This window comes from Nesoenas mayeri (assembly GCF_963082525.1).
Source record: "Nesoenas mayeri genome assembly, chromosome: 5".
Classification (NCBI taxonomy): Eukaryota; Metazoa; Chordata; class Aves; order Columbiformes; family Columbidae; genus Nesoenas; species Nesoenas mayeri.
Genome location: NC_137548.1, coordinates 6,340,218 through 6,368,201, shown reverse-complemented (window position 1 = coordinate 6,368,201; position 27,984 = coordinate 6,340,218). Strand labels below are relative to the sequence as shown.

Sequence of the window (27,984 nt, the reverse complement as noted above, 5' to 3'; positions counted from 1 at the left end):
TCATTTCTCTGCTCCTCTTTGTTGTTGTAACTCTTTAAATGTAATGTATCTCTCCTCTTCTGGATTCACTTGCTCTCTTCAGTCCTTATGGATTTTTCCTTCTTTTATTTCTTCAATGTTTAGCTTTGATAGTATCTATGTATGTGTTCCTAAAATTGGGGTTTGTGTGTACATCTCCTTGGACAGATAGTTCCACTCAGTCAAACTTCATTGTATGTGTTTGTGTTGCCTTAGGACAGCTTGTATTCTGGACAAAAGTTAAATTTATACTTTAAGCCCTGACTAGAGAAAGAGTGTGTTAATTTTTTCTATAGAAAGTTCCCGTGGAGAAAACGTGTGATTTTTTTGTTCATGGGAAATAGGATCTCTGTCTTATTCTAACCCAGCCTGTTCCTATGATTCAGACATCACCTAAATCTCAGCTCTGAGCATCTCAGAAGTTGCCCGTTGACAATGTGTTGCTACAGAGAATATTCTCTCTGAGTGAGTGGAGTGCTTGTCAGTGCACATATACCTATTCAGCTTAGTAGACTTAAGTAATTTTTCTGTTCTTTCCCCCATCTCACAACACTTCGGCATGTGTTAAGTCTTATTAAAGCGTTACTCGCTATTCAGAGGCTCCATGCACCAGAGATTTCTGAATTTGTTTCTTACCGTCTTTATCTGCGCAACATCCTGGCCATTTGTTCAGTTACAACTTTCTGTACAAATGTCTTTTCTGATAGCTGTTATCTCAGCTAAGAGAACAGGAGACATCCAGGCCTGAATGGCTCATGCTCCGTACACCATCTTTTTTTTCAGTCAGGAAGCTTTCTTTTTAAAGGCCCATCTTCTGCCTCTCTTTAAGACCACATCTGAATTTCACTTGAATCAGAAAGTTTATCTGCCTGTTCTCTAGAGGTCCCACATGCAAGGAAGAGGCATCTCTAATACCTGGATGTTGAGAAGGTTCTGTTGGTTACTTCCAGGAGTCATAGGTCTTTTGTGTATTTCTTGAAGTTGCTGTGATTTCAGTACAATCTACAGCGTCCTGCTTTAAGAAAACTACTTTAATGGGCTGCATCATAGTTCTTACATTACAGGAGGCTCCTTAAATGAGAAGTACAGCAAATAGATTGTGTTTCAGGGCTGTAGGGGAACCAAAGCTGCATGTATCTCCAATAAGGAGACAGTATATATCTAAAGGACGCTGTTCTGAGTACCTAATATGTGGATTTAGATGCCTAACTGCTTTAGTATGTGAAAGCCTTCTATACTAAAACCATTCATGTAAGTAAATGAATTTTTCTAGTAAGCTAGCTAGAGTAACTTGACATCTTTATTTCTGGATGGCTTTTTATTATTTATTATATGCTATCGGGTTTTTTGTTTGATTGTTTATTTTACTTTCTCCACAGCTGGAAGCCCACCTATGCCATTCTTAGCAAGCATGAAGAATATTTGAAAAATGAACTTGAAGCTTTACAAGAAGATACAGAAAATGAGAGGTATCAATGATCACGTGAGATGAGGTTTCTAGCAGTAGTACTTATTAACCTGTTTAAACTAAACAGCAAATATAGTGCAGTCTCTGTCAAAAACATGCAAACTTTTCACAATAAGTGACTGAGTAGTTAAAAGACCTTTTTGTTTACATGATTATAAGGTCATATGTTCTTCTGTAGTTATCAGTGGAACAGGAGAAGATACGACTTCTTCAAATACAATTGCTTCCCAAATGCCTGTTACAATTTTTCAGAGCATTATTCAATTGCCTACAATTTCAAGAAAAGCCAAAGAAATAAAAGCAATGAATGTTTCAGCTTTGGCAGAAATATGAAATATCAGAGCATATTTACAAGAGCATACCTAAGTCTTATCTATGAATTATTTTTTTTGCCATTATTATGACACATTGTCATGTATACTGTGATTTCAGTAGTTTCAGATATTTAGGTTTGGTATGGCTTTTTTGAAAATGCACAGGTTTTATGCTTTTTTTTTTTTCTTTCCTTTCTTTCCTTACATAAGCCTTTAAATTCATATATGGACTAAGTAAGATAACAATTAGAAGCATTCAGATGATTTTATGCATATATTTATTTGTTAATATGAATTGTATATGATTATTGGAATATACAAGTAAATTATTTGTATTCTGCTGTATATTCTTCAAAATAACCACAGAGAATGCAAATTCAATATTAGATCCTGAAAAATAGAGAGAGTGGCTCAGGAAACCCTGGCCTAAGACCATTTTAAGACCAGTTGTGGGTAAGATTCTAGTCAGTACTAATTGCAAATTCAATTCTGTTCAGTAAGTGGCATTTCAGTTGTTTCATCTTCATTAATTAGATTTTGCATTTTAAAGAACTGATTAATTGTGTGGTGTAGCTGCCTCTATTCAGTGGAATAAAGGACAGGCGCTGAAGATTGTCAGTAAGTGTTCAAAATGTGGTGTGCCATGTTAACCCTCTGAAGTTCTGTTGAACACTCAGGTCAAATTGATGGTTGTTTTTGAGAGGTTGCTCCCCTTTACTGATTTGCTTGGGAAGGGGAAAGAGGTTGGTTAGCTCTGGGATGGAAAAAAACATGACAGAGCCATCTGGGTACCTAAATACCAATATAGAGGTGTAACTTTAGGTGATTTAAAACATTGGCTTGGATTCTTTTGTAAGTATTCTTCCTGCCAGTGGTCCAAGACAGCAGAAGTAGCATGCCTGATAGCCATTAATTAACTCACTTAGTAGCTCATCTGTCTTCTTCCTGTTCAGAGCTCTATATTTGGTGAAAAATAAGGCTAAATTGGCTTTCTATGAGTATATGATTAAGCCATTTTGGCTTTCACTAATTTGAGCTGACAAGCCAAAGAAGCATTACTTTTAAATTGCTTCTTTAGATAACTAGTTTCAATTCCAACATGCAAGTGTTTGATCTGTTTTACTGAGCTTAATTATAAGACATCATGGCTCTAAATCATAAAACAAATTTAATTCATGTATTTTACAAATGTGGTCTCTCAAATATAGTCCCTCTGTACCGAAGCATTTGATGATATATTCAAATCAGCAAGATGTGCATCCAGCAAATTATAAATATTTAAATTAGGAAAAAGTATGTACATTTAGAACTTTATGTGCTGAATGTGCTTTCTGGCCTGGCATTTGAGGGCACTGAGGACATACTGTTTTAGATGGGAAGATATTTTTAAAAGATGGGCAGAGCAATTTGCATTTAATTAGGCACTTATTACGGAGGCTTTAAAAAGCGTTCCACATTTTTTCATTATTATTGGTTTCAAGAACTTATGAGAATGCTTATGTGAACTGGAAGTTCATCCTGAAAATAAGTGATATGAAGAAGGAAAGAGGAATAACTAACTATGCACATAATGTGCAGGGGTCTTGTGGGTGCTGTACTTTTCCCGTTGTCATTAGATAAAAACTTTTTCTAGTGACTTGAATGTGAACATTGCTGAATTCTATATAGCCTATGTTTACTGCGTGAAATGAAGGATTTGAATTACTTGGGAAAAATATTCAAAATAGTGACAATTTCTCAAGACTATTATACTATATGTGGCCAAGAATCTGGAAAATACATTGTGGAAAAATAATACAGTTTGAGGATTATTTTCAGAAGCTTGAAATGTACCTGCTACAACCAATTATTTTACTTATTTATATTTTTAAGATTTATTTGTAATGCATTTTTACCTGTATATGAGAAAATGTCTTTGTTGCTCAGTTATTTTCCTTAGGTTTTGAGACTGTTTGTAGCATCTGTTAAATTAAATAGAATTGAATATTTCCCATCTTTCATATCTGGGAAATTTTGGACAGTATACACAGACTTTCAATAAATCAAGCAACTTAGATTCCTGAGACCACCCATGTAGAAAAACAAATAGATTAATGTAATTTTCTACGTGAAGTTTGGGAAGTGTCAATTCTTTGGTTTCACAGTGTTGGTCTATATCTTCTTTCCCCTAAACAGGTGTACTGAACTTACTGAACTTCAGTCAATATAGTTTTATTGGAAAATTAAGATCTTAACTTTTTTCCTATGACTTTTGTTTTCCTTTTGTAAAGAGCAGAAGCTTCTGCTATTGAATTTGGACACAAATTTTTCTCTCTTCCACTGCCTAGGCCAGCCAGTGGGCAGCCAGGGGTGTCTGCCTTTCAGTCATGCTGTTATTTAGACAATTAATAGCAGTTTGAGATAAAATGTCCTCTTTAAAGAGAAATAGTATGTGCTTTGCAAGCAGTGAGAGTTGTTCCTTGACTTGGTGCAGGTAAACAGGTTAATTGCTATTATCCACCAAAATTTCTTTCATAAAGGAATTTCTGGCTAATCTACAAGTGTACTAGTAACCTAATATTTTATAATTTGTATCCATTGTTCATAGAACCTTTTCCTAGAGGATGACATTTCGTTCACCTTCTGTGATTTTATATTGGCATATCCTAATATATATATACCTCTATATATATACCTATATATATACCTCTCTCTATATATGCCTATATATTGGCATATCCTAATATATATATACCAACTCTGTGTGGTATTTCTTTCTCAGTTAAATGACTGGTCTGCGTAATGATACATGCTGGATGTCTGTAGCTGCGATACGTCTTTATAAACGTGTCATCTGCACCACCATCGAACTCTTATTATGTATTTTGCATATGCATTTTTCAGTAATAAGTGACACAGAATATTAACATCTGAAAAAAATCACATATTTTAGTTTCATTTTAAGCAGCTATTAAGCTTCTGCTTTCCAAAGTAGAGAGAAATGTAGTTACTGGGCACTGGTTGTTATTATTCATCATTTAAAAAACTGTTATTAATAATAGTTAACTCTTGTTTATGTGGAAAATAGAGACTCCCTGCAAGTCTATACTTAGATTACCAGTGTGTGACATTAAGAACCAGAACCAGTTCCTTGATTGCATTGTTAATTATTCAGCTTTCCCAAAAGATACTACTTTTGTACTGGAAATTACCTGTCATGAAAGTAATGCCTAGCAGCATTTTTAGTGTAATAACAACTATTTAATCCCAATGAAATAGTTGACTATTTGATCTGTCATTAGTAATCTATCCTGTAAATTCTTTGCCTGAGTGAACAAACCTGAAAAAAAAAACAGAAGAAAAAAGTATTTTCCAGTGTAGTCACTGTCATTGATTTAGAGCATTGCCGTTCTGTGCAATGGCACTTTTCTTTCTCTTCTTTCTAAACATAATATTGATCAATTTCCAGCTTTGTGTGATGAGTTACATCCTCTTACTTGTTATAGTATTTGTTTATTTTTATAGTACACTTTTACAAACGCCGATTTAAAGTTTTAAAAATGTCATGGACGTTAACTGCTGCTACCTACGTGTAGCTATGTGCTCACATGATGTCAGTGAAATTGTATTAGTGTAACATTAGTTTAGAGGGCAGCCCTACAAGAAGCTGAGCATTCTGGCTCTTTGCCAGTTAAAACATTTAAGTGTTTGCTTAACCTTAAGTGTGAATAGTCTTATTATTTTAGTGTGACTAATGTGTGTGTTTAAGGCTTCCTTGAGTCAGACACGATTACTCAGCAAGTAGTGGAGGCAGCTCTTAGTCTGGTGATATGTGTAGGACTTTTTTCCAGGACAGCAGCAAGTGTAATTGAGCTGATGCTGTAAGTTAATGTATTTTTTTTCTTCCTTATAAACAATGGTTTCATGTGAAAAATAATAAATTTATATGTATTTTTATAGGAAAATGTATGAGGATTACATAACCCAGTATAAAGAAGTTTTGAAGCAACACCGTGAAAAATATGCAGAAAGTCCTCTTGCACAGGAGTATTACAAAAAAAAGAAGGAGCTTGAAGAAATCCAAGACAGAGTTTTGAAACTGTCTGAAAAATATAAATTGAAAGAAGATGCTTGCTTGGATATTCAGGGTACTACTATTATCAATGCTTTTACAGTAGAGTCTATTGGTAGTGCACTGTGCATTGAAAGTGCTGTACAGGAATCCTCTAATTAATTTTCCACAGTTTCTCTTCAGCTCATAAAAAGTCTGGGTTTTGTTATACAGTTTTTAGGAGAAAATCTCAGACTTTGAACAATAATTTAGAATATACACACTAATATTAATTCCTCCAGCCCATGAGGGAGAGGTTTGCCATTTGGCTTCTTGAGGTAAAAATGTTCTAAAATTACTTTAGAATTAGCCTCTCAACATTTTACATTTATTTCTATATATTTCTAATACTGTTTTTAATGGCATTACTGTCTGTTATACAGCTCTTCTTGTTATGTATACTAACTAAAGTGCTCCTGATCTGTTAATTTATCTTGTATTTGTAAAGAAAATTATATTTGTGAATTAATGATCTAAAATGAAATTTTATTTCTACAGAGGCTGTTCCTTTTAAATCATTAAATGACTGGGCTTTACATATGTATCCTTGATTTGTAGTATTCATGCAGTTTACAGGGAAGAAAGTTCATGTTTACCTTTTAAAACTTTCTATTGAAGAACTGAAGAGTATAGTAATTATTTATATGTTTATGTTTAGAGGGGCAGGATTAGCATTTCTCTGTGGGAAAACCAATGATCAGATAATACTCTTCGGTTTAAATCTACGGGAGCATTTTGAGGAAAGAAAATCCAATTCCACTTAATGAAATATCCATCAAAATGCTTCTTTAAGGAGGAGAGTCCTAATTGAAATTAGATTTGAAGACTTGTCTAGGAAATGTAGATTTGTCAGAAGTTTCTGCACCTCCAGCATTTGCTCACATGGCATAGAGGGGTCAGAAATCCGATAGTTTCACTTGCTTGAAAAAAGTGATGTTGCAATCTATATTCCATAACACAAAAGTGCTTCTTCAAGGCAAAAAACGCAGGAAATGTTAAAGCTCGCAGCAGCTGCTGCACAAGAATCCATTGAACTACAGAAAGAAGCAGACGAATTAGAGATGAAAATTAATTATTTAAAAAAGGTAACTATTTTTATTTTATTTTATGTAAATACATTTTATAGATGTGGTTATATATACCACCATTACATTTTCTAAAACACAAAAAGCAGTGTATTTTCAAGCACGCAGACCAACAAGATGATTCCAGTATCACTAATTATGTTTCTGTAACATCACATATGTTTTCTGAGAGGTGTTTGTGAATGTAAAGGCTCTTAGGGTTTGCTTTCTATTGACCTCAGTTTACACCATTAACTTCCACCAAGGCACCGCATGGCTGTGACTGTCGTGCCAGCTCAAGAGGGCCAGAGAATACACTTCAAAATAGAGCAGTTCCTTAGTGAGCCCCAGGGCTGGAGTATCCAGCCTTCACAGGCCCTCCTGGTTTTTAAGGCTTTGTTACTATGAATGTATTTAACTAAATATGCTTTACAATAAGAATCATGTCAATTCCTTTGATTACATTTCTTTTTCATTTTTATCTTGTCAAAGAAATGTGTGCGTCGATAATACTCAGAGATAAAACTGTCTGGTTTTAGGCAGGAGATCAGTACAGTTCTGCTGACTAGAAGCAGCACTGACTCCAAAGGGATAGTCTTCCAAAAAAGAAGGACTTTGTCAGGATAGCATTTTGACTGACTCCTCTGCTAGGAGGTAAAAAGTCTCTCCTAAGCCCGAGTAGCCCAGTAGGCCAATCTTGTAAAGTTTGATGAATTTTTATAGTGTTGCATCTGGGCACTTTTCCCTCTCTCTGGACCATTTCCTCCTCCATCTCCTGCCTTGTCAGCCGTGGCCGCTTCAGCCAGCCTTGCTCTGATGGAAGTGTGTTGTGCACTGGTGGTGTGTTCTATTCATATTTTGTGATCCTGTTTGACACTCATAGGTACAGACTAAAATTCCTAATGTGGTATGGGCTGTATAAACATAGAGTAAGAAAGGATGTGGTGAATTTATTTGTAACTATGATGGAGAACATGTAAGAAGCTCCTTGTTCTCAATAGATGTGTAGACTCTGTGCTCAAAAACTTCTGTGTTTATTCCAGTTGGTCCAATAAAATATATTGCCTCTCTTTAACCTTTTCCTGCATAATTCTTCAAACTGTCTTGGCTACAAAAACTCCACTATAGTGCACTGATTTATTTGGTTTAGAAAACATCTGCAGCACATAGCTATAATTTTTCAAGTGGGTTTTTTTATTATTATTTTTATGTTGTTTTTATCTTTTAAGACATTTGAAGAGACTACAGAAGACCAAAATAATTCTGATATTATTGAAGGAAAGAATCAGAAAAGTCTAGAGAAGCCAAAGGAGTTTAAAGAAAGGTACACTTAAAAATGATGTATTTTCCTTGCTTTCATACACTTAAAAATGATTTCTTTCCCTTGTTTTCATCCAGAGTACTTCCTTGGCATTTACACAAAGGCTGCCACAGAATACAAATTGTTGCTAAATAATGACTGGCAAGCTTCTTGAACTCTTGCCATGTGATTTAATTAAGTAATTTTAAAAGTTTTGTATTTCTTGCCGTTAAGATGGTGGCAAATTTTGATTCTTGGAAGCTATAATAAATGTATCTGGAAACATACTATTCAAAAGCATTTTGTAGAAACCTTTGCTCCTCACAGCTGCTGCTGACAGATCTATGTGAATAGTTTTATGAATTTTGAATACAACTGCAGTGACTGTGCAGTCAGAGATAAAATACATGTACTCTACTAAATGCATATTTGGGGAAAAGGGTCAGGGTTCCACATGTCATTCCTCTTCAGCTCTGAACTACTTAATTTAGTTCTTAATTGAGTTCTTAAAAACAAGCATGAGTGAAAGTTTCATGCACAGGATTAATGGCTTAGTAAATTAGTCAGTGGTCATTTACAACTGGGACTCACTTTAATTTCAACTAAATTACAATGACTGAAAATCACCATCAGGACCATCTTGCACTTATCTGGAGTCCTTGTGAATGTTGATACATCACCCTTAGAGCTGATGCTTTTAGAACACAATCCATTTTAAACTGAAAATATGTCCAAAAGACTTTGTTCAAGTGATTTTACATTATGGTGTGTTTGAAAAAGAAGCTTTTTAGTGCTTTAAATAGAGATTTAGTGGACTATATCTATAATAATGTGTCATTTTAATAATCCCTAAGATCCTTACTGCAGGGACCTCTTAGGTCTTTAATAACTTCTTACAGACCTGTGAATTATTCAGATGATTTTTTTGTGTGTGCCTTAAGCCTTTACACTCATTCCACCTTATTATATAAGCTTTTTGTAATTGATGAGACCTCAGAAACATAGGGAAGCAAGAAATCCACTTAGTTTTAAGACTAGGTAAAAAAAAAAAAAAGAAAGAAAAAAAGAAGGGAAGCACTCTCTTTGAATTTTCCATGTATGTCCAGTCTGCAGAAAGCAAAATGCCAGTTAAAGACCTATTAAAACAGACAGAGATCTGTGCCATGTGTGTGGCGGCGTGAGAAGCACTCAGGCTCCTCACGGAGAGGAATCCATGGGGTGCGTTGCTAGACCCGCCAGTTGTGTGTTCACCTCCGTGTCGTGGAGTCTTCGGGCGCTTGTACCTTCACCTGAAGTTGTGTCTTCATTGTGCACAAGTAGATCTTTTTGGTGCTCTTACTGAAGCAGCATTTCCATGGCTTGCATCATGGTTATAAGATGTTGTAAACTTTTTACACTATCTTAACTCACATTGCCTTTTAACCTCCATGTATGAATTTACGTGATACAGCATATGGTGTCAGACCATAACCTGATTATTACTTCTTTTGTGTTTCCTAGAGTAAATTTTAAAGCTTATTTATGTCAAAGCTATCTATAACACAAAAGCATGTTGAAAATGCCATAAAACTTGTTTTCAAATATCCCTGTTTGGCATTAGTGTATTAAAAAATTCTTCACTATAAAGCTTAGAAATATCTGATTAAGTAACTACTGATGTTAAAACCAGGTGTATTATGAATCTGTGATTATAACCACTGCGAAAAAAAATACAAACAGAAAATGAGCTAAGATAATGAGTTGTGTGAATTGAAACCTTTGCAGACTGAAGGCAATGTACAGAATTAGAACAGCAGAATCTGGGTACCAGGTAGCAGTCTCTTGTGAGCTGTTCAGCAGTCACTACAAGGTTTCTACCGAGCAAAGAGAGCTTTGTGAAGAAAAATGAGATATCTTCATCTTCTGCTATAAAAGAAGGAAAAAAAAAAAGCAGTTGTGCTGTGAATCTCCATGAACTGATGCAGACCAGTGTGAAGAGAAACCACCAGCAACATCAAGGGAAAGAGTTGTACAGAGCAATGAAAGCACTGAGCAGAATGATGTAAAAAATTAATGCTCACGAAATGCTATAGAGGGATACAAGCAAAGAAACCAGCTTGCAAGTTAATGACTAGGTGCTGATCTATACGTTCTCCTTTGGGCAGGAGGACGGTGGTGGTAACTGTTCTTTTAAAATGCTCTGAATATTTAGTTTGAGTCACTTATTGCCTGCCAGCAAGTCCTTGATTAAGCTGACTGCAAAACCCAGATTCCTCTTCTCATCCCAGCTGTTTTCTCTGAGTAGTGGGCTTTCACAGTTCAATAGACACACAGGCAAGTATCATAGTTAACATTTCCAAATCAAGAGTTCTCATCAATCACCAAATAGGACTCAACTCTTTTGAGGTCTTGGTCTTGATTTCTCAAGGAGAGATTATATTTATTGCATAGGAAGACTGACATCTTGAACTGTGCTTTGGTATATATCATGTTCATTCTCTCTGCTTTTGTGACATGTTCGAGAGTGCTTTAATTCCATTATTCTGTAATTCTGTGGGGTTTTTTCTTCAATTTGACTATGTGTTAATTCCACCTCTGAACACCTAAGATACCTTCTGTTCAAAGTGAGAGATTTTTGCTAAAACTTCTTGTAAAGGATATTCCATGGCAGATTATTGCAGTTCTTTCAGTATCTTTGCATTGCAAATGATTAGCTTTTACTGACCGAAGAAAAGCTTTGTAATAGACTTACTGGAAAAATAGTTATAAAGCTGTTTCTGGACTTCTAAATGTGAACATATATGAAGATTCAACCCTATGCTGACCACAACCTCCTAGACAATTATCAGTTACTAGTTCTTATGGCAGGTAGTTATTAAAAGTCCTGCTTCCAATGGATTTGCTGGCATATGTCTGATTAGAATACTGAACATCAGCAGAGAGTCCTGGTAAATACCACAGTAGCAAGTGTGGTTCTTCATAAATATAATCAAATACACATGATTCCTACAGTGAAGATAAAATCATATCAATCTTTGGGCTTCATTATGCTACAAAGAAGAAAGTACTGCTAAGAAAATGGGATTTTATTTTGTCTTAAGAATATCTATTTTTTTTCTTTGCACTTCAGTTAAAAACATGTCATCTATTTCCAGTATGGATCAAGATAAAGATTTTCTATCTACTCAGATATCTGCTACCAGTGAAGTAGAGAAAAAAGACTAATGATCTTCCTCATTGTTACTGCAATTTTGGCTGTTCTGAGCTTCAGTTTGCAGCTTGATTTTTTTTTTCAATGGTTATTGTTTCAGCGAAGATGTGTGTGAGGTGTTTTTCCATAGCGTTTTTGGGGCCGGAAAGGAGCAGATGTATTGTATATGCATAAAGTTTAACTTCAGTCTCTTTCAAAGGTTTTGTTACTTAAAAAATGCATATCTTAAGGGCTTCTGAGTCCTGTTTATAACTCTGCCATCAATACGTTTTTCTGAATAGATACTGTAAAAAAATGCTTTATTTCACCGAGAGCAAATTTTTAGAAGTACAGAGTTGTCTGCTAGGCTCTAGAGAGGACCTAGAAACTGACTCCAGAAACTTTTGAAAACACAATTTGCCATCTCAAGTCATGTAAAAAAAATGGTTTGTGGTGATCTAACTTGTGATGACCTCAGCAGCAGCCTTGTTCAATTCATTTTTGAATGGTGATTACGGTAAAGTGGCCAAATAAGCCGTTTTGAACCAAGTGAAGCAGTTTTAGGCAGGGTTCTGTGCTGAGCTTGGTTTTAGCTTCTCCTTGGTTTTGCCCTCTCTGCATCTGAATTTGAAGATACACCAGATACAGCTCTTACTTTCTGTAGTACTCATTCTTGACACAGATAATACCTATAATCACTGTAACAAATACATATTTAAAAATATTTTATAATTCCTGTTTTTTTGATTGATGTATTAGGTGATATATGGTTTATATAGTTTGTTGGGTCTCAGTTGAGCACAGGACTAGGTGTATATGTAATTTTACAGGTGAAGATAGTGCTTTTCATCACAGTTATTTGAATGAGGTGCATTCATGGTTTTATGTGATCACAGTTATGCACATATATTAGTTCAATGTGTTGTTAGGTCCATATGTCCTAACCAGTATTTCTAGTTTGGTATTTTTTTATTAATGTTACTAATTTTACTCCACACTACCTTATAAACTCCATCGTATATCTTATCTTATTTTTATTCATGGAACATTTCAAGAAGAACAAAAATACTGACTCAATTCCTTGTTTACTCTGAATAGCATTGTTTAGTTAGCTATAAACCAGATGTTGTAGCTAGAAGCACAGAAGCACTAAGCAGGAATGTCAGAGAGAAAATAAAATAGAACTCATTATTTAAAGAAACGGTAAATGTTCCTGTGCCAAATGGCCACTTTACCCTGCATCGTTCTGCTAACCTTAGACTTTGTACACTGTAAAAGGCTATTTACCCTACACAGATAATTACTCCACAAGTGAAAACACTTACTGCAGTTTTCTCTTTTGTGTGCGTATAGTGTGAGTATTCCAGACAACCTCAAGGAGAGAAAAAGTGGTTTCAAATGTGAAAATGTGATTTCAGAACTACAATAATGATGTACTTTGACAAAAGTGTAAAACCTCAAACTACTAATACTTTTCTTTGATACTGACAAAATTTAAGTCAGCAATGTTCTTATGATTGGCTTGTTGCTACTTTATGTCTTCTGCTTTCAGCGATATTCTTTGTCTGATATTATTTAAAAAGTCCTTCAATTCTTATCAGCTGCTGGAGCTGAAAGAGGTAGAACCTCCCTGGCAGCATGTATCTCCCTTGAAAACTCCACTTATCCGAGGCACTTGTATTTTATGATTTCCTGTCTTTATTTTATTTTTTTTTCAGAGTGTTTGAAGAGACCAAACATCCATCTTTGCTAAATGAGAAACATCAACTGTATAAACCATTACATGTCCCAAGCATTCCTCGGAAATTAGTCCAGTCCGTACAGAGTATTAGATTCTCAATGCAACGAACAGAAACAGGTGCAGTGTGTTTGATCTTTCTGCGAAGATTTTGGTTTATTTTTTTGTAAATGAATGGAAATGACGATAACAAATCCAGTGAAGTGCTCCTACTGTGAGAGCTGAAGCCAGGCTTTCAATGGAAGTTGGGTACTTACCTGCCTTTGTGTTCTGAAAATCTTCTATGTCTGATTCCTCTCTTATCTGTGCAGCGAGTAAAGTAGTATGACAGATATACTAGATGCATAGTGCCAGAATCTGAAATGTAGCTTTAGCACTGTTTGCATAAATACTGTAAATATTAACCGAGTATCATTTGCGGTAAATGGATTGAAACTTTCATATTTTATGATAATTTTCTTTTAGGTCTTTATTAATAGGAACATTTCTAACCTTTGTTCCCAAGCTCAGTTTAATAATACTGTGCTTTAGGTACTTAATTCTATTGACAATATTAAGCAATATCTGTTAATTTAGGGAGAGAAGAAAAAGAAAAAGCTATGGAACTTTCAGTGGCCACTGGCAGTTCCTCCAGCCTTGAAGAAACTTCTTCTCAGGTATTTAGGTCTCTCACTGGGAAAAACATGAGATTATATAGTCTGGTTTATGTGATTGTTCAAATTTAAAACACTTCAAATACACCAAGTGCTATTATGTCTTACTTAAAACTTATTAACACTGGGACACAAATCTTGGTAATCTTCTATAGCTTGGTAAATGTAATAAAAATCTTTCTTTGGTGCTATTTCTAATTCAACTGAAAATTTGTATGTTCTCATGAAGTGCAACTGGTAGTCATTGTAAGCATTTGAATGCGAAACTTGAGGTGGACCTTCTCTCCAAATAATTTTGTACAATAGTTTTTAAAATTTAGAATAGCCTGTATAGATTCCCTTGATTCTATGTAGCAATTTTTTTGAATTCTAAAGAAGGGACATAATCTATTACTGGTTAATTGTCAGTCATCTAGTCCACAATGAACAATTTCATAAAGGACTAAATGTTCAGGATGCTAAGCAGTTCAGAGCTAACAGCTCTGTTCTGAAGTTTAACCAGGAACAAAAATCTGGGCTGAGAGGAAAAAAACCTCAAGCAGCATTGCTTTGTACACCTGGGGAGTCCACAAGTACATTTTCCATCTCTCACCACATAAACAAATAGTTCCTATGGCTTTTTTTTTTTGAAAAAGCGAAGTGTATTTTAGCTTAATATCTTAAATATGCGAACACAATAAAATGATCCAGAAAAAAGCTGGAGGAACAACTTGCACAGTTAGGATAACCACTAATAAAATCTCATTAAGTGCAAGAACATTCACAGGACCAATAGATTGTCGAAGTATAAAAGCTGTACTCAGATAATGTAAGGCCAAAGGAGATAAAATAAATAGTTTTTAACTGTGTTCGCTGTGCAGAATCTTGTGGAAGTTTCTATACCAAAGTCTTTCTTTATAAGAGACATCTCACTGGTTCTATTTAAAACCAAATTTTGATGAAGAGCAAAAATTCTGAAGTAAAGACTAAACAGAACCAGTGTGATTTTCTTAAGAATTTCAAGGGAACTGAAAGGTGAAATGGTTTACAATGGAACCTTTGGTAGAAGAAGCAGCTTTCATACGATAAGACAACATGAAGGCCAATAGTTAGGCTGAGTGGAACCAGAAGAAATTTCAAGCAATTCTGATTTGTGACTGGCTAAGGGAGTTGAACATGATAAGAATGACGGAAGGGCTGTTGCCGGGGTAATCCAGAGATGAGGGTGAGAATCTGGGGCCCAGAATTGCGTTCAGAGAATAGTGGGAAGCACTAAGTCAGGATTAATGGAACTTCAAGAAGGGTGATGGCCGCAAAGAAAAGAAGATGGAGTCTGAGGAGAAATAAAAAGATCTGAAGACAGGAAGTTGCTATGTTTCAGAAAAAAAGTGCTGTAAACTACAGAAGTTGAGTGGCAGGTGGATTCTGCATAACCAGCCCTATTGTCTCCCACCCTGAACTGAATTCAATTTGACACATTTTGAAAAATTAAAACCAAACCAGAACTAGCAGCTCCCTGTGAAAGAACGTGTTATCTGATGCTGAGGCAGAGATTCCTAGTGCCATTCTGCCCTTAAGGCACAAATACATGCTACATAAAAGAGTTAGGCCTTCTGAGCTGATGAAAAATCTGTGAGGTGGGACTACTTCCATGTTTTCTGCAGTTTTTCAATCCACACAGGAGACATATTCACTGATGTGCATATTTGCTTTGGTCTTCGGAGGTGCAGACAGGCCTGGCTGCAGCCTTTTCTGTGTTGCCAAGCAGGAGCAGCCTGGCTGCAATAGTAGAAAACCTGGATGAAGTTTGTAAATTATGTAATGTTATTTGCATAACAGAAAAGTTAGTTATTCACCTCTAGTCATCAGTGCTGTGAATGAGACTTCAAAAAATATTATAGAAGTTGTTCTGGGTATCATGCTGTTAAAATGTAGGTAAAACAAATGTAGGGAACAGAGTTTTTATGTTGCCTGACCCTTAAAGAGAAGTTAGAAGAAGGATTTCCACAGTCTAAGGAGAAAACAGAGTGATATTGTTGAGGTGATAATTTCGTATGCTACCTCATTTGAATTTTTTACTATTTTTTTAGATGGTTATTGACACTACAGGGACTAATAACCCACAGATTGCCCAAGTTCCATCAATAGCAAGCTTACAAAGCCAAATGCAATTCAGGTAACTTTAATAAAGTAGTTTACATTCTTGAGATTAAAGTTTATGGAAATAACCCATATTCAAACAGTAATTTTTGCCTTTTAGACTGGTAATACCTCCAAAGCAGACAACTTCTAATCAACAGTTTGAGAATGAAAATGCGGTAATAGGTAAAGTACTACTGCCATTTTTTTGATAGGATATACAATTATTGCACGCTGGATCACATAATTAGAGAAAATTCTAGGGGCAAAATTTTCCATTCTGCTATTAAGTGGGCCAACATTTGTATTCCTTCCCCACCTTGATTATTTAGTTAAAACTTTGAATATAGCTGACAGGAAGTGTCCTAATTTAAGTAGAGACTGAACTGCTTGGTAACGTGGGATTCATTCTGCATTGATCATTGCTAGTGAAAGGAACTTTCCAGCATCTCTTGTAAATCCATACTCTAGCCTAGAATTACTTGGGTAAAAGGAAATCCAGTCTGAAAAGATGCCCAGAAGGCATGAGATTAAGATTCTAAATAAGGAAAATTAATTTGAGAAATAAATACAGAATGCTTAAGGAAAAAAACCAGGGTAGCTACAAATACACCTATAGTTGCTGAAATCACAAGGCACAGAGCTTCAGCTTAAATATGTATTTTGTAATTATACTGCCAATTTAGATGCTTATCAAAAATTCTAGTCTATTGGGGTTTTTTTATAAGTAGGATACTAATTATATGTCCTGAAAGACAGGAAACATGCCCGAAACGTTGCATGGTCTGAAGCTTAGAGCAGCAGTCTGATAGCATTCTTCTCGTTTCTCATTCTGGCTTTTGCTCAGTTCTTTAAGATACACTTTGCCAGCGTCAGATGGATGTGCTTTTTATATTGTTTTCACCTAGTTTCTATTGCCTGGTATTTGCACTCTCAGAGAGCAATAGCTGGATTAGACAAACACAGCGCTTTGAGGGAATAATAGCGATGTTTGAAGAACATACCAAAGTATACGAAGCAGCCAAAGCGTTGCTTTAACGATAGCGAGTAAGTGGCAGAACAAGAGGTAACTATTATGGACATAGTCACGAAGTGGGTTATTATGAAAACTATAGAAAGAACACTTCCTTACCAATAGCAATGCCGAGTTAGTAAAGCTTTTTCAAGGATTCTTTTCCACAGTGTGATTTTTATTTATTCGTTTAAAACGCTGCTATAATACATGCAGTGCTGTCTTTTTTTATATAGCAAACCAAGAGGCCAAAAGTGGTGATAAAGAAGTAGAAGATGAGCCAAAGGATTCTTCATATATACCTCAAGTAAGCAAGGCATTTCTTCTGTCATAAGTAATTATTTTATTTACATAGAATAGTCAAAGTATCTTGACATATTTGAATCTATTGGCAAGAAGTCTCAGAAATTAGCGAAGTGACTCATTATAGGCACCGATGGGTGAGAAGCCAATTAGTGCCTTCTGATACTAATGTATTGATCATTGGCTTTATCATGTCAGTGTTCTGTGGGTTTTTATGCTACCATAACAATAGGCTATTGAGGATGACTATTCTGTGTACATCATAGTTTTTGTATTAATTGGCGCATATTATTTTCATCAGTGTGAGCTGATGAAACATTTAAAAAAATGTTTGAAATTAATTTCTCCCACAAAACTGTAGTAAAATAGGTGCTGTGCTGGCTATGGAGTCTGTGTGTCTTCACTGGTACTGCTTTTACTAGCTGTGCCTGAATGTGGGATCAAGCTCACTGTGCCATAATATTCAAGCCAGTTGTGTGTGTAGCTTGTATATATAGACGATATCAAAATGTGGTTTATCACCAGCCAGCAGCTAAGTACCACACAGGCACTCATTCACTCAGCTCACAGTGGGTTAGGGAAGAGAATCACAAGTGTAAAAGTGAAAAAACTTGTGGGTTGAGATAAAGACAGTTTAATAGGCACAGCAAAACGTGTGCTTGCTAGCAAAACAAAACAAGGAATTCATTCACTAGGTCCCATCTACAAGCAGTTGTTTGGCCATTTCTAGGAATGTAGGGCTTCATGACATGGAATGTTTTCTTAGGAAGACAGACACCGTAATTCCAAACATCCCCCTCTAGCTCTTTCTTCCCCATAGCTTTTATTGCTTAGCATGACATCATATGGTGTGGAACACCCCTCTGGTCAGTTGGAGTCAGCTGTCCAAACTGTGTCCCCTCCCAACTTCTTGTACACCCCCAACCTACTCACTGATGGGGCGGCACGAGACGCAGAAAAGACCTTGATGCTGTGTGAACATTGTTCAGCAATAATTAAAACATCCCTGTGTTACCAATGCTGTTTTCATCACAAATCCAATATATAGTACCATACAAGCTATGAACTCTCAGCCAAAACTAGTACACAAGATCAAGCCTGAGATACTCCTCATCTTCTGGTGTGCTCACTACAGGCTGATGCCTGCAGGCAGCTGGTGGAGAAGAATGTCTTTAAAACAATATTGAATCCGGTGGAAATTGCTCCATGGAATCCAAGTGCACATTCTCATTTAACATTTTCTGAGGAAGAGGAAATATCTCAGTCAACTGAAATATATTCTGATGGTGATGTTCCCTTATTTCACTAGGGACCACCAAGAGGATTCCAGTGTGACTTTAAACATTATGCTAAGAGTGACATGGTTCTTTTATTAAAAATCAGTGTTTTCAGTCAGCTCATGAGTTTATTATTTGAATGAAAATGTTCATACATAGTTTAATTCATATTTTAAATTCGATATATTAAGGCTACAGTTTTAAGTATGGTGAATAGGTTACTGTGAGCATTTTATTAAAATCCTTTTTTTTTTAATAAAAATAACTAGCTAACAAACCCCAAAACATATAATCAATATATTTATGGGTAAACAGACTGATGATATTTTGGGAAATTTTATATGCCAGAAACATTGTTGTATATTTCTTTTTAACAGGACATGCACACATGTTTTGACTCAAATGAAGATAATCCTGACACAGCAGAAGAAAGCACAGAACACTTTTTAAGAGCACCTAAAACACCTGAGTTTGTAGGAACGCTGGACTCAAAGGGGAAGAAAACCCAGTTCTCAAAAACATCTCCTTTTGACTTGTATGATTTCAGCTCTAATTTTGATTTTGTGTGCAAAGTTGTATTGGTGTTTATTGCATAAGCATTTCTGCTGTTTTTTGAAAGATGCTACAGAAAGACTTCTCTAGAAAGGTCTCCTGAAAATATTTTTTTACTGAGTTATGCTGGGTATTTTAATTAGATATTCTTCTTACAATATCATTTCTACTCAATGGTGTTTTGAAAGAAGGGGATGCTGCTTAGAAACACATGAGACACAGATTCTTTGTAGCTCCCTTGCTAAGATTGTTGTGCTTTCCTGAAGTAATATTGCTAAGATTGTTGTACTTTCCTGAAGTAATATTTGTTACACCAATTTCTATCTTTAAAAGGCTTTTTTTTTTTTTGTAAAAGGGTGGGGAATTGGTAAGGCCACCACCTCACTTTGCTTTTAAGAGTTGTGCTACCTATTCTGTGTCGCAAGAAGGAATTACTGATGGAAGCTATGGGAATCTAAAAATGTGACAAAACAGAAAAAGAAAAAATAGAACAAAAAAGCAACCTACACTACTTTTAAAAACTATTAATGTGGTTTCTTCCTTTCTATCTTTACAGCATTCAAAATTTAGGTTGTGAAGAAGGAACATCAAAATCTCCTGCTTTCTTTTCTCTCATGAACTTCTCCCAGAAGTCACCTGCCTTTAATTTGTTTGATTCTTCTGTGTTTGGGGCAGAAAATTCATCTGACGAGGTAAAATGAGTACTTGAGAATATTAAACTTACACAAAGCAAAATATGGTAAGAAAATAGCATTGACCATGAATGAGGTTTTTCAGACTGGTTATCTCCATAGCAAATAATTTTTTTACAAGCTTGCTTAATTTTTCACTTTATATCCTTTGAAAATGCTTATCTCCTTTCCTGGCAATCCTCCTGTGATGATTTCTGATCAGGTGTGAATCTTTCCCATATGGGCGAGATTGGATCTTGTGCAAATATACAGGTGCCAAGATTCCCCAGAAGGCTTCTGGTTCAGTGTGGTAATGCAAAGCTTTAGGTACTCTAGCAGAATTGACAACTCATGTGCCTATCCTGTGTGGTTTCATCTTGCTGAAGCTGGGAAGCAGGTGCTTAAATATTTTTTTCCTTCTTCATTTTTGACGCAATACATAACAGCAATAAAAGGAAGAATGGAGTATCTATTAGGAATATTGAAAAGCAAATATGGATTAGCTATACTTAAATAGAGGAGATACCTTGGCAACTAATTTGAACAGGGAGCAGAATCTGAGCTTTCCTTTTCCTTTTGCAGGTTCCCTAATTACAGTGTTCTGGGCTAATAGGTGGATAATTGGGCATTCAGGATAGATGTGTGTCAGAGCGCAGGGCAATGGTTTGATATCACAGGCAGGATCCAACCCCATTATGCAAATAAGGGATTTGAACCCAGGTATCTCCTATTGCAGTGGGTCTGCTCAGTCTTGAGGTTACTAGGGAAAAGCTGAATGACAGAAGAGGGAAAACAATGTTTTATTTTGTGTTTGGCAAGATATGTGTTGATACCTTTTAGTATCAGCTGCATGTAGGAGAGGATACACTGGTGAGTAGTTTGTGAATTGTTTAGGAATTAAGTAGGTAAGAACCTGCATTATTTTGTGCCTGCTCAGTGGCATAAACCAAGAAGTTAGCAGCCTGTGTAGCTGTCCTGTGGGATTCTCTGAAGTTAGATGCGAATTTTGAAAGGCTCAAGGATCTATTGTAAATCTAGCTTAAGAACTCTTCTCAAGAGTGATAAGTGGTTATTCTGCTACTCTTTCTGGCAATATGAGGTCCTACTCAGCGGGAAGTACCAATGTTTTTGCTTAGAGGCTTTCTAAAATGCCACAAAATGAAATAGTTTTTAATATTTCCAGTTTAAAAAACACCAGGAAGCCAGATCAGATCAGAGTCTGTTCTCAATCTGATGTTTTTTGCAGAAGAATGGAGTGTGTTTGCAGATGTAAGCAAATATCACGAGACTTATCAAAGAGTTTACCTTGCAACTTTAAGAACTGATATATACGTTTAAATGTAGTTTTTGTGAAGGCTGCTAACATTCACTGGGACAGTGCCTTTCTCACCAAGAGTGAATGAACTTATATCAGCATGAGAGCTTATCTTTTGTCTTTCTCATTCATTAAATAAAATGTCTGTTTACATTTCAGATAGAGGAAGGTTATTCTGTGGGAAACCTGAACCCTCTGTCCCCCCAGAAAGATATTGGTAAGTCTGATGCTCAGATGTACTTGTGTAGACCAGCTTGTGTTTGTGTGACTGACGAGCTTATGATCCTGCCTAACAAGGCACCTTTGGCTCTCTAAAAGGATGTCCACTTGTGATACTGTAGTTCAGAAGTTTATTGTGTTCAGTTGTGTTTTGATGAGCTCGAACCTTTCCCTGCATGTTTGACTTCAAATCTATGAGATGTCAGGAAAAAGGAGGTGTGAGAAAGAAAGAAATAGGGATAGTATTAGGCGGGTTTAAAGAAAACTGAGGGAAGCTGCGAGAGAGAAGAAAAAATTAAGTGTTAAAGCTTTTTCAGTGATAAAAAGCCCAGTTATTTTAAGGCAAAAAGCTATACTATTTGGCAAATACTACTTGTAAGACTACCAGCTTAGTGTTGTAAAGTCTACATCTGTTGGGCTTTTTTATCTTTCAAATAAAATTAAGTTTCCATTTGGTTACAGAAGTCTCATTAGTAAACTGACTTCCATCAGTTTAAACCATTGGAGGTACACAATGCAAAAATAGCACAAGTGAGAGAGAGGAGAACCAGACTTAGGCAGCATCTTCCACTCACGCTGTGAGCCACCCACATTTACATGTTCTGTGGGAAATCCTGGCTTTACTAAAATGAAAAGCCAATTTTTAGTGGTATCAGTGGTGTCAAAACTTGCTCTTGATCAAACAGTTTTCTGAAGGGAACTGTAATTTTTTTTGGTGTTGCAAGCGCAAAGCTACTTTTTTTTTAAGTGGATGAGTATAATGTATGCATATCTAAACATTGTAGACAAAAGTGTGGGAATTTTGTGTTACTAAATAGAAACCTTAGGTGTTTTTCTGTCTGTAGCTGTGTTTCTCCAAGTATTTCAGTAAAATATATCGGTTTACAAAGACCTCTGTTGCTTAGTATTCATAATATTTTATCCAGTGTATCATGCAGAAGTGTTTTGTTGTTCTAAATCATTCAAATACTTCACACTTCATTCTATGTAGATTCTAACAGCGCCCTCCTTGAAGTACCATTTCTGGTGCAGAAATAAACTCATAACTGTCAGCTGATACTCAGCAGGATATTGGTAGTACAGTATTACAAAAGAAACATGTTATGCTGAATGCAGTACTCTTTCAGGAAGATTTAATCTGATAATATGTATTCCATATAGGAAGCTTGTTCGGGAAATCAGAAAGTGACGATGCATTTGCCTTTCCCTTCCCCTCGGAATCGACTTCTCCTGCATTTGGAGATGGAAAAGATGACTTTAGTTTTCCATTTGCATTTGGACAGGATCAGAGATCATCACAGTCTCCTTCTGTGAAAGGTTTTCATTCTTCCTTACAAAATACAAAGCCATTTACATTCTTTTGAATACCTTTGACTTCCTTTTAAATTCCTGTGCTACTTAGCCTTGACAAATATTTTCAGTTTCTTAAGTTAAAGTACAAAGCATTTCATCTTCTCCTTTCATTTCATATAAAAATACATGATTGCAGTTGCTGCGAGAGCATGTGTGTGTTCATCCAGCACACATGCTTTAAGATGCAGCTTTTCTTTTTCTCATGTATTTTCTGAATATGTGGTTTTCATAAAATGTTATGATATATTCTCACTAGACTGGCACTTACAAGCAGTAGAAATATCATTTTACAGTAGTGTGTTGAGTTAGTTCAGTATCTGTGAGAGACCATCTAAATTTCTAGATGAGTACTATCAGCCTCTGATAGAAACTAAATAACTTGTAGAGAAAGTGTTGGTAAGAGTTGCTGTTTATTGTAGCTGAATTTGAGTTAAGGACAATGTTCTTAACCTAGCTGTTATATACAGAATATTTATAAAATTTTTGAAATAAAATGTGTTGTTAATTTTCTTTGAAGTTTTGTGTGTATTTCTTAATATCTGAAGTAAAATCATATTTCAGTTATAATACTTAACACTTCAACCTCTGTCTCTCTAACTTGAAGCACTGAAAGCAAGCTCCTTCCTCTTTATCTAGCAGCTTTCACAAAAAGTTACAAAAGCAGACAGTTCCCAAAGTCTGACTGTGGTCAGCACCAGTATATCCACCAGTTCTCCACAGGTGGCTTTTCTTATGGAATTGCTGGCTGTGAAGATGCTATCGGCTTTATCGGCAAGGAACGCTGCCTGTTCTGAGCCACCACAGCACAGTGAACATCTCACAACCGTTTTCTCTAGAACCAGCAGCTTCACATTTATGGCCTTAGAAGGAAATACCAGATCACTTTTGAGTTATTTTTTTCCTGTTACCTGTGAAGCATAGGTTACTAATTTTTAAAACTCCTTATGAATTTATAAGGGAAATTAGGTATCTCAGTCACTTACTATTAAGTAAACAGCCTGCCTGACAGCAGACAAGCAAAATGCTGAAATCGAAGCAAAGCAAATAAGGGGAGGCCACATCATTCAGCAGACTTCACAGAAGACATGGCAAATGCAGTAACTAGTCAGAGGGCACATGAACTCTGTGGAACAAGCTGAAAAAAAGCATCCTACCAGTATAGTCTGCACAGTCTGCCAGTAAAATGTCAAAAGAGTCCAAAGGGGAGTAGAGTCCCCTTCCCTCTGCTGACCTACAAAGTCCTAAATGACCAAAAGCTCGTTTTTAAATGCCACTACTTCTTTTCTGCCAAACTCCTAAATGTCTTAGGACTATTTTTGTTCAGTCCAACTTCTCCTTAAGTACTTGTGCCTAGACACTGGTGAAAGCTGGGAGTTTTTTACTGGAGAGGGATTCAGGAATTTTTACTGAAGTGCTGCTGAGATCCAGCTAATAAGGAGACACATGGGTTTGGTGGACTTGATGCTTTCCAAATGTGGGTTTCCGTGTTAATCTATTTTAAACAGTTTTTCTAATATACTGCATACCTCGCAATCTGAAAAAACATAAACTAGAGGCAACTTTGGGAGCTTATCTACGTTGTTTGGGGTAGTTTTAGTATGTGCTAACTGGCAGTAAATCTGAGATCATTTAGAAACCTGGGAAGTACAATTTTGTTTGCTCAGTTATTCCATAACTGAAGCTTGCTTTCCTGCCTGCTGATGAATTCTGTTCCTGATGTCACAGTCTGGCAGTCAAGTGAGAAGCTGTAGTTCTAGGTCCTGCTGGGTGTTTACTTGCACAAATCGGATGGGCTGATTAATAACATAAAAGAGTAAGCTGCTTCAGAAAAGGCAGCCACCCAGTATTTGGGATACTTTTCTGAGATTTAAGAGCATGAACGTCTTACAGACGTGCACTGAGATTCTTCATTAGTATCTGCCAAATTCTGCCTAAAAACAAGCCTTTGTTTATATGCCTATAAGATCAAGAGCAGTCATGTTGCTGGATTGCTGAGACCAGCATGTATCTAATTCACCAATGTCATTTTGTTTTGTCCTTTACATACACACCCAACCACATTCACCTCTGTCCTGAAGTGCAAGCAGAGATCCTCTTGTCAGCGTAGTGGGGGCTGTTTGAGAGCCAAGTGCTTTTTGCTCATGACCACTCTTTAATTGCAATTATTGTCCCTGCGGTGCAGATACAACAAATGGACTGTGCATTAGCTCCCCGTTCCTCAACACAGAGTTAGTAAGTTTAATTTCTATCACTGACAAAAATGTGGAAAGCTAATTTAGCTGTCGCTGTACTCCAGCAGACGAAGAGCAGGTATTACATACATGACTACAACTTAACTGAGACCAGTAACTTCCAGCAGTGGGACAGCGATGGCAGCTGGGAGCTGTAATCTCTTAGAAGCAGTGCAGCTGTCTGCAGTGTGGTTATGTGGTTATAACATATATTAATATTTCTGCTGTCAATCCTTGCAGGTGGGGCTGCCTTTTTGTTCTGTCCTTGTGTTGCACCTAGTAAAAGAGTTCAGGTTCACAGCTGAGCCCTAAGGTAATAACAGTAAAAAACCTTTCTTAAATAAGCAGAGCAGGGATTTGACTTTGAATCTTATATGAGTATCCTAACCAGAAGGCAAATTTGTATTTAGGGCCCTGGTATCTTTACTCTTCCATTTAAATTTTTAACGATGTTTTTGACAGAAAACTACTTAACTTGAAAATTCCTTGTAGAAGCTAGTGTACCACCCAGCATTAAGTCATTGCTGGTTAAATGTATTATGTCACCAAAATAGTAGGAAATATAATGGCATTTGAATAAATCAGTTTTTGCATTTGTTGAGTACAATTTTTGAGCAGTGAAGAATAAAATTTACAGTCCTACCTGCTGCTGTCGAGAGGAAGGCTCTGATGCCGTTTTCTTTTTTCCAGAGAAATAATACCTATATGGAGATGTCATTTTTCTGACCAGAAATAACACAAAGAGCATTTCTCCACATTTGCCTTGTGTGTAAAGTGGTCTTCCACTAAAAAAAATAATTAGAATTTGTAAAGTGATATAACACTTTGACTGTAGCCTAATCTATGCTTTCACTGTTAATTTTACTGATGCATAAATATAAAGCATCCTTATAAACAGTCCAGGATACTTGGCTAACAAAGAAGCAACAGCTGGATGGGTTTGATGTTAAAAAAATAATTTAGAAACTATGAGGTAAAGTCTAATGGGATGACTTCCAGCGGTTGTGAGATATAGCATCTATTTTAATGTAATGCTGTTTTATGGCTTCATGCACCACCATTGATAAAAAATTAGACACTCATCAAACTGTTCCCACTCAAAAAATCAGGTTTCCAGTTTCAGCAACTTATTCACTTTCTGTAACTTCAGTCTAAGTGTATCAATATAAAGCATATATTCACAGCATGCCATTCTTTAGGACAAATTTAATTGTACTATTATATATAATTCTTAAGGTGATAAAAACACAAGAGTTCCTTAATTTTATCTCAGAAAAACTCTTCACTGTTCAAGTGTGAATGAGGCATGTGATAGTGTTAAAATTGGTTCTTTACCATATTAAATTTTCAAGAATAACATTGTGTGAATACTCTGAGGAAAATAAAATATGTATACAGCATCACACTGTAGACCCACCTAACTGCTCACTCATTTTATGTGTAATATATCAAGAGTAACCAGAATTTTGGGCTGGAAAAATTGCAGTGGTACAAGTGATACAAAACTGAGCTACAACCCACAGTGTTGATTAGAGAACGTTAAATGTAAGTAGTGGCTCTATTTCTATCTACCCGTTAAAATTAATAGTAGAGTGTAAAAAATATCACTTGGATCTTTAAACATCAGGAAATTACCAAAACCCTGGTTTCAGCTGCAAGTGTTTCCAGTCTGAGTTGCAGATTTTCCACACAATTCAAGAGAATTACTGCACTGAACCCCACTGAAATTCTTTACACGTTTGCCTGCCCAGTTTGGGCCCTGTACAAAAAAAAAAGAAATCTATTTCATTTTTCATTTCAAGCCTATGAATGTAATTAAAACTTCATGTTGGAAGGGGCATCACTGCATATATGTGGATAAACGCAAAGTTTGGGGGCAGGGACAGAAGAATCATTGCATCGTAAGAAAACAATCTTACACTATAGCATTAATACGCTTAAGCATTTCAAGGAAATAAGCTTTAAGTGCTACTTATTGTAACAGATTGGAATGTGTAGACTCCCAGTATTAGATGGGAGTAATCTCTGCAGTGCAAGGCTGATTGCATGGGTAGCAAGAGTTGGCTAATCCTTTTCGGCCAGTGGCATAAAACAAGGATTAGTTTTTCATTTACTGCAACTGAGTGGGTCATTAGGATCCAAAGACACTAATGAGCCTTAACAGGCAATTGGATTCTGGTTTCAAAGTTATGGGCTAGTTTAAAAGGAGATGATTGCGTCTTTTAATGATTTAAAACATGATGTTTTGGTGACCTTTTTTCCTGAAAAAAAAATGAATGAGGGATATAACCGTGGAACACAAACCTGGAATATTGACTTTTTCTCTTGGAACTTGAGTCATTGCCAGATTTGTTGCCTTAGAGGTTGAACGGCTCATTTAGAAATCTCTCTGTTGCCTTTGCTTTTATGTTCTGCTCTTGATGTCTCCAGAGTTGACACAAGTCACATGCAATCAAGTCCATATTCCTGGTGGACAGGCACTGTCCTAATATTCTCTGACTCACACCCAGGTTGTTTGCAGCTCAGCAGTTCTGCTTCCAGACACATCACTTTGTGTTCTGATGCCAACGTCATGCTGAGAAATTGCCTCTTGGCATGTTGTTGCTTGAGTCCTGTACCTTGCTTGATTTGATGTGAAGATGATGCTCTTTTTAGCACTCGCAACATGTTACCTTTGGAAAGGTAAATTTTTCCCCTCACCTTGCTACATCCCAGATTTTCTTCTTTTCAATGATCATTTGAATTTGGCAATAATACATAGTTTGTATTTGGTTTCATTCAGATCAATAGATGTTGCCCGAAGAGTATAAAAGATGGACATTTCCACAGTAATAGAATGTTTAAATATACACAAAAGGCAAATGACTGTCATGATTCCCTAGGAGAAATAATGGGAAATGTTTTAATAATACGAACTTAATTTTCTGTATTGTACCACAATCCACAAAGCACTTAAAATTATTTCAGACAGCACAGGACTCACTCCGTAGTCTCTGAGACTTGGGTTGGGGGTAAAATCAGGGAAAGAAGCATAGGGTTAAGTAAAAAAAGTTCTTGCTAGTGGGGAACCAGCTGTTATGGCTGGTGGGAAGCCTGCTAGTTGACAGTCCATGCTGAAA

At 36.2% G+C, this 27,984-nt stretch overlaps 1 protein-coding gene across 1 annotated transcript in view; it reads left to right on the top strand.

The window, feature by feature from the left end:
• Nucleotides 1-22,645, top strand: part of LOC308040537 (protein SIX6OS1) — a gene marked incomplete at both ends in the record, with an annotated part of 32,647 nt that extends 10,002 nt beyond the window's left edge. The window contains 14 exons of the mRNA XM_080344607.1: nucleotides 1,398-1,487; nucleotides 5,740-5,927; nucleotides 6,389-6,431; nucleotides 6,855-6,975; nucleotides 8,184-8,278; nucleotides 13,142-13,281; nucleotides 13,738-13,817; nucleotides 15,884-15,969; nucleotides 16,054-16,118; nucleotides 17,181-17,251; nucleotides 18,902-19,059; nucleotides 19,633-19,768; nucleotides 21,222-21,279; nucleotides 22,443-22,645. Coding sequence (XP_080200733.1) covers nucleotides 1,398-1,487; nucleotides 5,740-5,927; nucleotides 6,389-6,431; nucleotides 6,855-6,975; nucleotides 8,184-8,278; nucleotides 13,142-13,281; nucleotides 13,738-13,817; nucleotides 15,884-15,969; nucleotides 16,054-16,118; nucleotides 17,181-17,251; nucleotides 18,902-19,059; nucleotides 19,633-19,768; nucleotides 21,222-21,279; nucleotides 22,443-22,645 — 1,534 coding nt within the window. The remainder of the gene's footprint in view (nucleotides 1-1,397; nucleotides 1,488-5,739; nucleotides 5,928-6,388; nucleotides 6,432-6,854; nucleotides 6,976-8,183; nucleotides 8,279-13,141; nucleotides 13,282-13,737; nucleotides 13,818-15,883; nucleotides 15,970-16,053; nucleotides 16,119-17,180; nucleotides 17,252-18,901; nucleotides 19,060-19,632; nucleotides 19,769-21,221; nucleotides 21,280-22,442) is intronic.
• Nucleotides 22,646-27,984: the final 5,339 nt, after the last annotated feature.